The sequence below is a fragment of the Zeus faber genome (genome assembly GCF_960531495.2).
Source record: "Zeus faber genome assembly, chromosome: 11".
Taxonomy (NCBI): Eukaryota; Metazoa; Chordata; class Actinopteri; order Zeiformes; family Zeidae; genus Zeus; species Zeus faber.
Genome location: NC_137205.1, coordinates 3,467,373 through 3,483,813, shown reverse-complemented (window position 1 = coordinate 3,483,813; position 16,441 = coordinate 3,467,373). Strand labels below are relative to the sequence as shown.

The 16,441-nt window shown below is 45.4% G+C and overlaps 1 protein-coding gene across 1 annotated transcript in view; it reads right to left on the bottom strand.

Annotated features, from left to right (window-relative positions):
* Positions 1-254: 254 nt before the first annotated feature.
* Positions 255-16,441, bottom strand: part of smg1 (SMG1 nonsense mediated mRNA decay associated PI3K related kinase) — a gene marked incomplete at its 5' end in the record, with an annotated part of 151,603 nt that continues 135,416 nt past the window's right edge. Inside the window, 7 exons of the mRNA XM_080009518.1 lie at positions 255-1,566; positions 4,180-4,286; positions 4,380-4,556; positions 4,634-4,734; positions 4,870-5,081; positions 9,355-9,582; positions 15,931-16,110. Coding sequence (XP_079865644.1) covers positions 1,489-1,566; positions 4,180-4,286; positions 4,380-4,556; positions 4,634-4,734; positions 4,870-5,081; positions 9,355-9,582; positions 15,931-16,110 — 1,083 coding nt within the window. The 3' untranslated portion in view covers positions 255-1,488. The remainder of the gene's footprint in view (positions 1,567-4,179; positions 4,287-4,379; positions 4,557-4,633; positions 4,735-4,869; positions 5,082-9,354; positions 9,583-15,930; positions 16,111-16,441) is intronic.

The window sequence follows — 16,441 nt, the reverse complement described above, 5'->3', positions numbered from 1 at the left end:
CACCCAAGTGGCGTTTTCAGGGTCCTCCGGCACAGAGACACAGATGAAGGGGGTTGTTAACACCAGTTTATTATAGAGAGTGGGCTAGCTGGAATTATCCCAGGAGCAGATTGAACATGTCATGGGCTCCTATCCTGATCCCAAACACCTAGATCCAGGTCAGGTGTGGCTGCTCACCACACATCCCAATACCACAATCTCGTTCTCATTACCAGCCAAACAAATATCACACATTCAATCAAAAAGGTCTTTATCATACATTTTATTTGGCATCAAACAAAATCCACTAAAATCTATTAAGAAACAGTTTGCACCACCACCAAAAAAATCCCTATGCTTTAAATTCTCCTAAAAAAAAAAAAAAAAAAAAAAAAAAAAAGTAAAAGAGCGTCGGAAATCACTAAAAGACTAGCTTTGGGCATGAGGGGTTAAATACGTGCATGAGCAGGCACTAGCTTCTCACAGGCAAGTCAATGAAAGGCAGCAATTTAATCAGAATGTACTTTTTTTTAGTTCCACAAAACGACAAAGATTAAAGATGCACATTGAATGAAGATTGGAAACATTTCTCGAGATTCGACCATTTGGACGTACTCCTTCGCGTATCCTACGAAATAATATCGACCCTCGAAAATGTTTTTTTTTTTCCTTTTCATCAAAAAAAGAAAAAAACTAAAAACATCTTTAGTCTACATTCCTTTTTTTTCTGCAATATACTTTACCCAAAGAGGTTTGTATAAAATATAGTTTGTTTACAAGATGAGTTATGGGGGGACGGGGGGGGACGGACGGACAAAAAGTCTCACCCCTCCCTCTTGCGTGTCATTCAGGCTTCGATGTGGGAAGGTAAAGTCCATTCACGCATTTCATGATTTTACTCTTCAGAATTTATCCCCCTCGAAACATCACATTTGTCCGATGACGCTGTCTGCAGATAGATTTCTGCCCCGGCTGTAATTATAACCAGGAGCGGCCAATCACAGGGTCCCTTGCACTCTTGTTTTTCCGCCACGGCCCTTCCCCCCCTTGGTGGCTGAACACAAAGTACTTATCACCCACCTCGTTTCCCACCATTTTCTAAAGGGGGGTGAAACTCAGTGGTGGGGTGTGCAGTGGTGGTGGTGTGTGTGTGTGTGTGTGGGGGGGGGGCTAGAGGTCAGGAAACAATAATTTAGGCCTCCGTCCTTTGTCATTTCTCATGTTTCCTTCCCCACCGGCCCTTGCAAACACACTCCGTACAGCCATCCAGCTGTCCAAACACCCCAATCCCCCCAACTCAGTGACAGGCATTGCCTTGTATCACCAAACACCCCATGGGTAGGGCTTGTGGGGGGTGGGAGGGGAGTGGTTGTTGGAGGATCTCAAAGCAAAATCCCCCCCCCAGACAGAGCGGTCAGGGACTTTCTCGGCCTGGGTCTCTAAGCCCTCCGCGTGGACCCATGAGACGATAAGCTGGGCGACAAACCGAAACCCCCCGGCTGAGGCACTTCACACCCAAGCCGTCCAACCCTCGTACAGCTGGGCCAGGTTGTCCATGTTGGTGGCCTCTTTGATGACAAAGTCCACCTGGGGGGGGGGGGGGGGGGGGGGGGAATACAGGCATAGACAGGACATTCTGATAAGAGACACGAGGCAAAGGATAGCTTTAGGCCCTATGAAAATATTGGTTCCCAACAATTAATAATCATTCGATGTCCACACATGTTCATTTCACAGATTTCCTCAAATGTTTTGAGCTTCATCCTGACCAAGGAAAATACAACAACTCCAACGGGTCTATCCTACCTGATCGCGTCAAATCTTGGCAAACCTCCAAATTTGTTGGGAAATTTGTTGGGAGATAATTACAATAGGAGTGCCAATAAATTTGCTCCACATGGAACAATTTTATTCATTTTTCTATTGTTTATCTATTGTTTTTATTCCGATATTTATTCAAATTTTTCTCCTTGGCATTTTCCAGGCAAAAAGTGTCTGGCCCACAACAACCACCGAACCCACAGACATGGTTGAGGTCTCATTAGAACTGGAACATCTCAAACAGTTTATGGTTCAACTTTGATAAATATCGATCCACATTCAGAGCAGGAATTAGTGAAAAACCATTGAAAATTTACCCGAAGTTGCAGAACATTGCGCATCGCCTATACGCCAACTTTCTAAAACTTCCGGTTGGGTGGTGGAGCGAGATGAGTTTATGGAGCGGGCTGCTTTGTGATAGCATCATTCAAATAGTTGTATACAGGTACATCTCATAAAATTAGAATATCATGAAAAAGTTCAATATTTATTGTAATTTCAGAAAGTGAAACCCATATATTATATAGATTCATTACACAGAGAAGTATTTCAAGCCTTTATTTCTTGAAATGTTGATGATTGTGGCTATAGATAATGAAAACCCAAAATTCGGTGTCTCAGAAAATTAGAATATTGTGGGAAAAAGTACAATATTGGAAGGTCATGGTGTCACACTCTATAATCAGCTTATTAACTCAAAATACCTGCAAAGGTTTCCTAAACCTTTAAATGGTCTCTCAGTCTGGGTCAGGAGGCTACACAATCATGGGGAAGACTGCCGACTTGACAGATGTCCAGAAGGCAGTCATTGACACTCTCCACAAGGAGGGTAAGCCACAAAAGGTCATTGCTAAAGAAGCTGTTTGTTCACAGAGTGTTGTATCCAAACATATTCATAGAAAGTTGAAGGGAAGGAAAGTGTGGTAGGAAAAGGTGCACCACCAAAAGGGATAACCGCATCCTTGAGAGGATTGTCAAGCAAAATCCATTCAATAATTCCAATTCCAAACAGCAGCAAAATTTACTGTGAATTTGGTAGGGCCCTGAATATAATGTACATGTAACACACAAGCCTAGTGGCTGTTCAGACCATGTATCCTTGATTTTATTTTAATAGATCATTGATGCAATACATTCCGGACCCACCCACTCACTTACACCATCCGTCTCCGGGGGTTGATTGGGGAGTTGTGTTGTTTGCACAAGATAACCTCATAGACACAGCCAAACAGTTGATACTAAGGGGGCCAATCATATTTCAGCAAGGGGGCAGTGCCCCTGTGGCCCGTCCCCTGGCTACGTGACTGATGGGCAATAGTACAGGTAATACGCCAATGCCAGCTGCTGGAATACAATGCACACTACCTCTAACAGTCTGCCATGCTCCGATGGTGAATGGAACATTACATTTTGATTATTTAGATCTTTGGCCAAGTTCAAACAATAGTTCAAATTTTTAAAAAGTGACAGCCCTACAACCAATGTACTGGGACAATTGCATAAAGCAGTATTAAATTAAGATTAATATTACTGTAATTCCAAACATGTGAAATAAATACACTAAGGGACAGGTTACTATAATGCGAGTTTCCAGTTTTTAAAAAGGAGATTTACTGAACAGCTATAAATAATGGGGGAAAAAAATGGATATTTTTTCGAGACAAGGGTTTTAAGTTCAAAATGTTTTCTGGACTTGCGGTACAGCTATGTGTGAATAGGCTGCAATTAACGTGACGATACTTGAAAACCGACCTTACTTGAGTTATACTTTTTTCAATGTCCCACATGATATTCATTGTGGAATGCGCAGCACTCCTCGGTACAATGAGGCCACAATGCACCGTTGCCCCTTGTTCTGCATCAACCAATCACATTTTGTCATGTAAATGAACGGTTTAGATTCTTAAGGCTTTAGCGGTCATAAAATCATGTCATGTCAAAAAATGTATCAAAGCAAGCAATTAAATTTATCAGACGCTTTGTACAAAGCGACTTACAACACCGATAAATGCAGCCATCAGGAGCAATTACGGCTTGGGTGTCTTGCTCAAGGGTGCTTCAGCATGCAAGGATCGAACCAGTAACCTTTGGATTACTAGACATCTTGCTCTACCTCCTGAGCTACTAAGTCAACTTTAGCGGCCATACTACGCACTAATTGAACAAACTTGTAAAGATGAGCCAACTGGTTGTTAGCTTCTCTGGGCCTTTCCGACAGAAAAAAGTTAAAAGAAAAAAGTCGGAGGACACAAGCCCAAATGCTATTGTTGCGATGGAGTGCCCTCTGAACAGCCTGGACATTCAGTCAGAGCTTTAAGAACGAACATTAAGCAATAAGTCGTATAGAAGATGGACACCATACAGAGAATGACGGTTTACCTGCTCACTGACGCTCATCCTCCTGTTGGGGTCCATGTCTCTCCCCTCCAGCTTGGCCTTCACGCGCTTCCACACACCCACAGCATATGAGTTCCTCTCTTGGACAGCTGCAAACGCATCATTAATGTGAGACCAGGGCTCAACATTTTCTCTGTCCCGCATCACAACGCAAGGTTAAAAGCACAGACTGTGGCTCGTACCTCTTCCTGTTTTGGGGTCCCTTACAGCCCGCTTGGGGCTAGGGTTGAGACCTTTGCTGCTCATTAGCAGGGGGTTGGGGGGGGTGTCGGCAGGTGTTCCCAGGTTACGGGTGAGGGTCTTGCGGGCATTTTGGGACATGGAGTCGGACTGTGTCTTCACCACACTGCACCTCAGAGCTGCAATACACAAAAGGAGTATTTAAAAAAAGTCCTTCACTTGGTCAACAGCCCCCCACACCCCAGGAAGTACAAACCCGCCGCGAAGCTGGTCTGCACAGTAGAAGTGGGACTGGCACACTCGGCTTCTCGCTCTGTGACCAGTGGAGACGCAAAGCCCACAAGCCCGTTATAAACGCTGTATACAGAAAGAACGAGAGGTCATAAAAAGGCTCTGTCCTGAATATATCAGTGAAAAGCACTGGAAATATATTTCACCAAATGACGATATACCAAATTCAAGTCATGTGTCACAACTAAATCAGGTCCCTACCTCTGGCTCTGAGCATGCAGCTCCTTGAGTGTGATGGGGATTTCCTGAAGCACCTCCAGCTGCTCGGGGCTGCGGGACTGCCCGCTGGCCTGCAACACTGTCAGCAGCACCATCTGCATGTTGTCCTGCCATGCCTTGTACTCTGAAAGGAATTGACGCACGCTGCCCTCGTAGGCCACCTCCTCACCCTCCGCCAGGGCGTTCTCTTCATCCTTGACACACACACACACACACACACACACCTCATCTGGTTCCATACTGTGCTTGTAAAAATTAAACATAAAACTTGCAGAAAAACATTCATCTGTGTTCTCTGTGACAATTGAATGAGCTTGAGACAATGAATGACATAAAAACAACAACAAATAGCAGGGCTAGCATTGATGTGATAATGTACATAATAGCAGTGTAAGGTTTAGAAGATAAGGTAATTCATGTATTTGAGTTACCATATTTACTCAAATAAAAACCGGGCCTCTAATTAATACCAGGGGTAAGGTCAAAACAAACAAATAAAGGCCTTAACCAGGGGTGGGCAAACTACGCCCGCGGGCCACATCCGGCCGGTTGGTCTCTTTAATCCAGCCCGCCGAAGATTGGTACAGATTTCATAATTATGACTGCATTCATTTCACCTTGACCTGTAATGCCTGGCGTTTCCACCAGGTGGCGCATTAGGCGCAGTGACTTGATTTTGCGGAGCCCGAGCTACTCTTTGTTATTACTCTGCTACTACTCAGAATGCATCTGCAACAGTGAGTGGGCCAAAGAAAAGAAAAGTCTACAGTGAGTGCCGAGTGTTTATTAAGGAATGGACTACTAAATACTTTTTTACTGAAGTCCGGTCAAAGGCGTGCATGTCTTATTTGCCAAGAAACGATTGCAGTTTTAAAGGAATCAGCCGTCACTTTTCCACCAAGCGTGCTAATTACGCTAACAACCAATCATGTATAACGGACGGCTACCGCTCAGAGGTTGGCTTGCAGGCTCAGCAAAACACCTTTATCCGACAAACTGCCATCCAAGAATCAAGCACGAAGGCAAGTTATTTGCTGGCATTCAAATTCGCAAAAGCCAGCAAGCCTTTCACCAAAGGGGAGTTTCTCAAAGAGTGCATGGTGGAGACAGCAGGTATCTTGTGTCCTGAGAGCAAGAACAAATTTGAAAAAATTAGCTTATCACGCAGGACAGTGACTCGCAGTGTTGAATTAATTGACGAAGACTTAGCTCGCAAGCTCAACAAAAAAGCGGAGTCATTTACATTATATTCTTTGGCAATGGACGAAAGTAATGACATAAAGGACACCGCTCAGCTTTTAATTTTTATCAGAGGGATTAATGACAATTTTGAGATAACGGAGGAGTTTTTTGCTGTGGAATCCTTAAAAGGGAAAACACGGGGAGGGGACTTGTATGTGTGTCGGTGGTCATCAAGAGGCACAAGCTACCTTGGAGTATGCTCGCCAACGTTACCACAGATGGATCACCAAATCTGACGGGAAAAAACGTCGGACTGCACAAAAGAATCCAGGGGAGGGTGAAAGAGGAAAACCCTGAGCAGGAGGTAATTTTCCTACACTGCATAACTCCCCAGGAAGCACTGTGTAAATTCAGATTGCAGCTTGACCACGTGGTGAAGCCAGATGTAAAACTCGTTAACTTTATTCGAGCGAGGGAACTTCCCCATCGTCAGTTTATCAAGTTTCTTGAAGAAAGATGATCTCATTTTTGGAGCTACTTGAGAACGCTGACAAATTTCCTGAGCTGAGGGAAACAGATTGGATTTGTGATTTAGCTTTTGCTGTGAACATACTGACACACATGAATGAGCTGAACGTGAAGCTACAAGGGAAAGACCAGTTTGTGCATGAAATGCAAACAAACGTCAGAGCCTTCACAACCAAGCTAGCGTTACTCTCAAAGCAAATGTCAAACAAGTCATCCGCTCATTTCCCCACACTGGCTACGTTGAAAGAGGCCCCGCAACATGTGAAAAAATACAGGAAATCACTGGATGACCTGCACGAAGAATTCTGCCGTCGGTTCTCTGATTTTGGAAAAATTGACAACTCACTTCAGCTGGTGTCATGTCCCTTCTCACAAGACCCTGAAACGACGCCACCGGAGTTGCAGTTGGAACTGATTGATCTCCAATGTGACACCGTCTTAAAGGAGAAGTTCAACTCTCTTAAACTGGATGAGTTTTATGCTTCATTAAGCGCAGCCAAATTTCCAAACATCCAGAAGATGGCACAGAGGATGCTGGTGTTGTTTGGCTCTACGTATGTGTGTGAATAGACGTTTAGTGTGATGAACACCAACAAAGCACCCCACAGATCCCAGTTGAGTGATGAACACCTCAGATCTGTTCTGAGAATTGCCAAAACAAAACTAACACCAGACTTGGATGCACTGGCAAAAATGGGTGATCAACAACACTGTTCCCACTAAATAGTAAGTGCATTAACACTATAATGATTTTTTTCTGTCTATGTTTGATATGTATGCATCTTGTGCTGACCCGGCCCGTCTGTCAAATTTTAAAAGTCAATGTGGCCCCTGAGCCAAAAAGTTTGCCCACCCCTGGCCTAAACCCTACCTGAGATAAAGACCAGGGTTAGGGGAAAATCCAAGGATGATCTACCAGTGCCTGTTACACAGCATATGTACAGTATGCCGGTTAAACATTATGTACATTTCCGCTGCTTTACTGCAAATTGATAAATTCATGAATACAATTATGCTATCTTCAACTCATTGTGTGAGAGGTGAACCTAACTCTGAGAATTGGAGCAGGTTTTTTTTTTTTAGTCCTACGGTGTGCGCAACTTAAAATGTATTATTCATTATTACTACTACTTTGTGGAAATACTTATTTGTAGTCTATTATTATTATTATCAATCGATCCCTATTGCTTTTCATAAAAACAACTAATGCACACACACAAATGTAATCGACCATCCATGGATTATGACTACTGATTGTATGAGATTGTTTTTATCTGCTCCATCACCCTTTATTGTTTCACATGTTTTACCTATTGCAACTTAGTTTTTACTTTTTTAATAATCATTTCTTTCATAGCCTTCCAGTCTACAACTTTTACACAAGGACACAGTACTTGTCTCTTATTGCCGCAGTACACATTTTTGAGTGACTATGAAGCAGACCGCAGACAAGGCCATAGGCCATCTCTTTGTTTACGTACATTTAATGGCCGATCATTGTCTGTCACCCAACAGGTCTGTAAGCCCTAACACCTAACCCATACATATGCGAATGCAGACCCATTGACCAAAATCTCCACACTCCACTTGAGCAATCCACCCCTTTCTTACTGAGCGGTGAAAATTGCTCTCTGTAGAGGGGGGATCAAATATCCAGTTTACTATAATATGGCAATTTATTTAATTGTTGGCAACTAATCCCTTAAGTAAACCATGGAGTTTAAACTATGAACAGAAAAACAATCTTGAGTGTTCAGAAGGACCCATATACTCTTTAGTCTCTTTAACGTTTGTACAAATTATTATTATATCCGTGGTGGTAATTTTATTCGATCGACTCTTTTATGGTGCCATTGTTTTTTTGGAATTCGGAAAATCAATCTATTAGATGGGGGAGGAGGGGGGCCGTTTCTCAGACAGAGGCTCAAATGCAGAATTGTGACATTTCACAATTATTTTAAGTAAAAAATATAGTAATAATATAATACAGAATAATAATAATATATAACCTATAAATCCACACACTTGGCACTTTAAAAAGATGCCAGTAAAATTTTAAATCTAGTCACTTTAATTTATCAAGTATGAGTTACCTGTTTTGTCTTACATCTTAGTAGTATACTGCAGTGCTTGTCTTACAACACTGTGTCTATTATTCCATTTAGTATGACACTGTATTGTTGTGGCCCACAGCTATTTAAGATGTCCACTATCAAGTTGACTCACTGTCAACTGTCACTGTCAATGCACATATCTGTATATACATAGGCATATTCCTTCTAGCTATTCCATTTTATTTCAATTTATTTTTATTGTACTTTATTCTATATATTTTTATCTTATTCTATAAGTATTCCACTTACTGTATTACGTTTTAGGAGTCAGTTAGTCGGTCTATTAGAAAGGAATTTTCTACTTTTTATTTTATTTTTTATTTTTTCCTAGGACATATTGTGTGCTATCACCGGGTGCGTTGCATTACATTTCACTGCATATATGTATGGAAGTATGTATATGTATGTGACAAATAAAAATCTTGAATCTTGAATCTTGACATTATTGTCTGCCAACATTATGTTATCTTTGAAATCACAATTCATGAGTCCATGTTGACGTTTGTGCAAAATTGGAAGAAATTCACTCAAAGTGTTCCTGAGATATCACGTTCACGAGAATGGGACGGACGCATGTATGTATGTACGGACAACCCGATAATGTTTTCATTATATAAAATAATGAAATGAATGGAATTTTTACCTTGGCCATGGCACGCAGCAGGTGCTTCACATCGGCCAGCTGACGGTTGTGGGCAGACAGGATCCCCTTGATGGAGTCCACCAGAATCTGCAGTGTGTCTCCGCAGGTGTCCAGCTGCTGCTCGCGCTCCTCCAGGGCTGCCTGTTGGTTGCTCAGCTCCTGATTCATTTGCTTCTGGGCGTAGGCCAGCCAGTCAGGACTGCCGATTGGCAGGTTCAGTGCTGGGCTCTGCAAGGTGGAGGGAGGTGGAATTAGTCTGGTAAAGACCACGAGACGCTCATCGGTTGAGACTCGTGTACCAGATGGTATATATGTGCTTTTCAAATAAGTGCTCAAGAAATAGTTCTGAAAGTAAACATCCAATTTTCATTTCCCAAAGACAATGCTACATGATTGGTTATTTGGGTATTTTCTAAGCCTTGAATGGGTTTAGTTGAAATAAAAACATTTCCTGAAAGAAAAGGTAAAGGTACAAGGCTGTGAGCATAATAGCTCAAGGAGGCAAATCAATACACTAGTCCCAAAGAGATTTGCATCAAGTATCATCCAATCGCCAATCTCGACAAAAGGAAAATACATGAATATATAAAACATGGCTGTTATGGATCTGAAGTCAAGACTAACAGACATCTGTTTTTTCATCATAATGTCCGCCAAAAAAGCATCGGCAGTTATCTCTTACGGCTGCGATGCACTCGTGGATATAAAAACTTCCCTAAAAGAACAACTTTGGGACTTTTTATTCGTGGAACTAGAGTGGCCGACTGAAATTCTACACGCGAACACGCTCAACAACAACAATGGAGCCGCTGTTCCACGGGCGGGCCCACAGAGAAAGCACTGGGGTAAACAACGCGGCATTCGGGTCAGTATGAGGGCGCAACCTTACTATCCACCTCTGTCAAGCATCAGTCTGGCCAACGTTCAGTCTCTGCAGAACAAGATGGATGAACTTCAAGCGAGGATTAAATTCCAACGGGACACGAGAAACTGTTGCGTCCTCTGCCTGACGGAGACAGGGCTGAACGCACTGGTGCCAGATGAAGCCATTCGTCCAGCCGAGTCCTTCTCCGTGTTCCGCGGCGACAGCTTGGGGGAGTCGGGGAAATCCAAAGGTGGGGGCGTGTGCCTCATGGTAAACAACCGCTGGTGTAACCCCAACAACACTCAGTCTCGCTCCTGCTCCCCGAACCTGGAACAGCTGACAATCTCCATTTTATCTCCCCCGGGAATTCAGCACGGTCGTCATTACAGCCGTTTATATTCCACCGCAAGCGGACACCAACACAGAACTGTCGGACCCGTATGATGTGTTGTGCGGATTTCAAAACAAACGTCCCGACGCGGCTGTGGTTGAGACTGGGGACTTTAACAGGGCGAACATTAAAAAAGTGCTGCCTAATTTCTACCAACACATCACGTGTGCCACCAGGGGAGATAGAGCTTTGGACCACTGCTACACACTGTACAAGAACGAATACAAGACCGTCTCGCTCCCTGCTTTTGGGAAATCAGATCACGCCACGATTTCGCTGGTTCCCGTTTACAGGCCCGTTCTGATCGCGCGAGAATTGGTGGTGACGAGGGAAGTGAAGCGGTGGAAGGACTAATCAGATGCTGCGCTTCAGGACGCTCTGACTGACGTCGACTGGGACATGTTCCAATCAAGTGCAAGTGACGTCAGCGAGTTTAGCGATGTAGCGGTGAGCTTCGTGGCTACGTTAGCGGACAGCATCGTCCCCACGGTTTAAGTTCGGATATTTCCAAACCAGAAGCCGTGGGTCGATAAATCCATCTGCTGCACTTTGAATGCTGGCACGGCCGCTTACAACGCCGGTCTTGTATACAGAAATATGGACAATGACAAAGAAGAAGAAGAAACAGTCTTTATTCATCACGCAACACACCACACCATAACACATGCTTGCACACACACACACACAGGCACATGCTTTGATGGTGGCCGGTGAAATGGATTCTCTGCTTTTGACCCATCCTGGGTTGCCCTTCCTCCGGGGGCACAGCCAGGAGCAGTGGGCAGCATACTTGGACGCGCCCGGGGACCAGGTGATAAATGTCCATTGCTGGTCAGACAATGATGGGTGCATGTTTTTGGTGGGGGTCCTTACTGACGTGAGGTGGAGGAAACCCCATGTGAGCACGGGGAGAACATGCAAACTCCACACAGAAAGGCTCCTATTTGGGAGATAACCCGCCGGAGCACGGTGCCAACAGCGCCCCAGGCGGGAATTGAACACAGGACCTTCTTGCTGTGAGGCAGCAGTGCAATGCACTGCGCCACCGTGCCAGCGGCGTCGTACAATCTGCAGAGGGTGGTGAAGAAAGCTAAACGGACATAGAGAGAGATTGTGGAGCTACAGATGGAGCAACGGGACACCAGACGCTTGTGTCAGGGGCTGCGGACTATTACAAACTATAAGAACAGCTCCTCCCCAGCCACAAGTGTGGATGCCTCCCTCGCCAACGGACTGAACTCCTTTCATGTGCAGTTTGAGTCTGGCAACAGCACCGCGAGGTCGCCGGCTACTTGGAGTTACACCGCTGGGGAGGAGCGCGATGCTGAGGAGGGCTCTGATGAGGGTGAACACCAGGAAAGCTGCAGGCCCAGATGGCATATCTGGACGAGTACTGAAGACCTGTGCTAACCAGCTAGCCCCAGTGTTCACTGCAATATACAACATCTCCCTGGCTGAATCAATGGTCCCGTCCTGCTTCAAGAGGTCCACCGTCATTCCTGCCCTGAAGATTGCCTCTCCGGCCTGCCTGAATGACGACTGTCTGATGGCCCTCACCTCGGTGGCCATCAAGTGTTTCGAGAGACCCACCACTGAAACACCACTAACCCATTTTGATCGCCTTAACAATGGCCAAGAAAACAATATTACTCAATTGGAAAAAGAGAGATAATCTCACCACATCCCAATGGGCAGTTATTAATGTTTACATCTCAATGGAAAAACTATTGGCAATATCCCAAAACAATGTTGATTCATTTAATGAAATATGGGCTACTTTTATCACTGACATAACGCCATCATTAATACTTGGGTCTTCCTAAGTTGGTGCAACGTCATTGTGCTTTGGGACATGTGGGGGTCCTCCTGGTCTGCCGGGGCTCCGCTGTTGGGTGGATGCCTGGACGGCTCTGGGAACATCCATGGTGCGTGGGCCGGTGTTCTTGGGGGATCCCGGGGCCCCATGGGGGAGTTGGGTAGTCCGAGTGGTGCGCCCGCTCCTTTACCTGAGTTGATCTGGCCTGTCTCCGGGGGTGGGGCGTGCTCCTGGGGAGTACCTGCAGCTAGCGTCCATGTGTGGGTTCCTGGCGTGGCTGTGGGTTCTGGGGCTTGGGTTGGGGCCGGGGGGTGTGGGTCGCTGATTTGGGTCAGTCGCTGGCTGGGCCTGTGTGTCCTTCTGCGTCCCGTGGAAGGGGGGAGAGTGGCCCGTTGTGCCGGAGCTGGTTAGGCGTTCCGTCTGGTCCTGTCAACCTGAGTCCCGAACCTGGCTGGCTGTGCTAGGCGCAGGGCTCACCATGTGGGCTCCTTCATGGGGGGCGGTCTCCGGGTACTGGGGGTGGCGGAGGGCCTGTATACCTGGCGGCCCGCGCAGGCCGTGCTGTGCACACGCTATGTGTATGGGCACTTGGCACTCACGCAGGGCAGGGTGTCTGGTCGGCTGCGGTGGGGCGGGCCACCCCCTTGTGCGGGGCGTGGGGGTCCTGCCGGCTCGCCCGTGGGGCGGGCGGCCCGGGCGGGGTGTCGGTCTGTCGCTGTGGGGCCGCGGTCTGTGCCTTGTGCCCATGGCCCAGGTTCTGTGCCGGCGGCTGCATCTTGTGCCTGCACTCGGGGGTTAGTTGTATGTGTGCGGGGTCTCCACGTGCTGCCTGGGACTGGGGGTTGCTCCACGGCCCTCTGGCTTTTCTGGGGGCCTTCTGTGGCTGCAGGGCAGGGTACCTGGGGGGCCCCTTCTGCTGTTTGGAGGCGTCGCGACATAATACCGACCTTCTACACCAGTACCAATGGGGATAGGTCATGTACACTCACTGGTGGGGACACACACACACACACACACACACACACACACACACACACACACACACACACACACACACACACACACACACACACACACACACACACACACACACACACACTTCAAGTGCACTCCAGCACCCTACTGGTTGCTTTCCTCCATCATTTGCTGCCATAATTATAACAGGAAGAGGCCACGTGACCAGTTGTAGTTCCAGTTTTCCTGGACCTAATTCACTGTTTTTCAATACATGTCATCCAGTGTTCATGTTTTTGTGTAAATGTTGTTTGTTTCTATGTTTATTTGTCTCACCGTGGTGATTCTCCCCCTTGGAGTAGTGATCAGTTGTTTATAGACCCAAACATGATAAATAGTTCTCCAAAGAGGGGGGTTGGTGGTGGCTCTCCGTAACCAAAAGCTGTGCTCTTCTCATTCTACAGGTCGTCCACAGGACAGAGTTATTGCAGCTGTTCTCGATGATTCAAGAACTAATAAAAGAGTCGCATTGTATGATGAGAAGTTGAACTCCACTTGCAGACCAACTCTGTCCTGGATGCAATGGCATACAAATACTCTTTGTTGTATGCCCAGCATGCTGACAGCACAGGTAAAAAATAAAAATCCTTTCGAGAAATTTCAATATATAATTTGATGGACTGATTGAGGATTGGGTACAGTATTTTAAAGGTCTACCTCCAAGAAAATTTACAGTATATAACTGCTAGTAGCTTAACATGCAAATATACTTAAGCTTGTAATACCACAACCTTGCTGTTTTGAGAAGCCTTATTAGGGTTCAAACCCCCGAAAGAGGGGGTTGTTTTCTTGCTGCTTTATTATTAATCGTCTTTTTTATTGTCTTATATTGCCTTTATTGTCTCAAGCTGCAGGGCAACTCTTTATTCATTCTTAAATCATTAAGAATGAATAAAGAGTTGCCCTGCAGCTTGAGAACTTGAACTCCACTTGCAGACTAACTCTGTCCTGAATGCAATGGCATACAAATACTCTGTGTTGAATGCCAAGCCTGCTGACAGCACAGGTTAAAAGAAAAAAACAAGTATTTCGAGAGGCTGATTAAGGATTATATCTGCACCTCCCTCCCCCGCACCTTAGATCCGTTGCAGTTCGCGTACCAGCAGAACAGATCCACGGATGACAGTCTCCCAGGTACTGCACACCATGCTTACGCACCTGGATGGCCGGAAGGGGGCCTATGTGAGATTGCTGTTCATCGATTATAGTTCAGCTTTCAATACCATAGTCCCCACCAGACTGGCTGTCAAGCTGAAGGAGCTTGGACTGAATACTCTGCTGTGTGCCTTGAACCTGGACTTCCTCTCAGACTGGCCACAGGTGGTTAGGGTGGGGAAGCACATGTCCAGCTCCCTCACTCTGAACACAGGATCCCCCCAGGGCTGCGTCCTCAGCCCCCTACTGTACTCCCTGTACACACATGACTGTGTGGCCAGGTCCAGCTCCAACACCATCATCAAGTTTGCTGACGACACCGTTGTCGTGGGCCTGTCGTGGGCGTTCAGCTAAACATACCACTGGAACTACACTTCCCTCCCTGCAGGACCTATACACAGGGAGGTGTAGTAGCAGAGCCCACAGGATCATAAAGGATCCTCAGCACTCCAACAACGGACTGTTCCAGCTGCTGCGGTCAGGCAAGCGCCTCCGCAGTCACACAGAAGGATTACAGAGACTGAGTTTTTTCCCGCAAGCCATAAGAACTGTCAATGCTGACCTCACCAGGGGTCCTCACTGAGCCGCACACATAGGCTCCACTACCTTACTGTACTGTATGTAGCATACTGTACCGCATACTGTGTCACTGTTGTGGGTTGTTTGGTGTTACCGTATTGCTGCACCGTACTGTTGTATATTGTGCTGTGTATCTCGCAAACACTACCTCACTTTATTCACATGCCACTTTAATGCACATATCTGTATATACATAAACAGCCTATCCCATATACATAAGCCTATTCCCTTTATCTATTCTGTACACCCACCCTGCATTACCGTTGAGTTCTTATTTTATTTTATTCTATATATTTTTATTTTATTCTATAGCATTCGACTTACTGCATTACATTAAGGAATCAGTTAGTTGGTCAAGTAGAAATTCTTTTCTAGGTAGCTACTGTGTTCAGTCTAAGACATATTGTGTGTAATCACCGGGTGCGTTGCATTGACATTTCACTGCATATATGTATGAAAGTATGTATATGTATGTGACGAATAAACCTCTTGAATCTTGAATCAACTATGCAACTGCATGGCAAATTTTTCTGCTCAGATATTCCCAAAACAGACTTCAATGGATTGTCCAAGAAGAAGCAAGAACAGTTTCCCAACAAGGCACCATTGCTCGAAAATTACTAAATGAAGTAATGGTCTAAAAAGTCTTTGATCTTGTGGTGGTTCGGTCAAGTCATTTGGGACTTGCCTGTGTCAGACATACAGTATTAAAACAAAAAGACCCCTTCTCAGCAGAGGTCACAATGTTGCACCCACCAGTCTGTGCAGCAGCTGAAGCTCCAGTTGGGAGACCGTACTACTGAACTGTGCAGCAAAGGTGCACGTCTGCTGGCAGCGCTTTAGCAACTCGAAGAGGGTAGCATCCATGTTAAGGGCCTCGGGGGTCCGTGTGCGCAGCCCCTCAAAGTGCAGAATGGTGGAGCACAGAAAGGTCACCTGGACATCCAAAGGAATGTGAAATATTTTGTTTTATACAAGCCAACAATTAAAAACAACATCTCTAATTTCATTGCTCTGCTAGGCTGGTCTGTTTCAAGTATCTACAAGTGTCATTTTAACTGATCGCATTTAGGAGCTTCTTGGAAGTTTTAAATTAGGTGTTCCATCATAGTCTAACTCAGGAGTTCTCAAACCTTTTTCAAACTTTTTATTTACCATTTATGTGATAAATAAATGGAGGACCCCCTCACCTATGTCCCTAAAACAAATTTGAAATAAGGCCTATTACAAAATAATTGATACATGTAAAAAACATGAAAATAATTAA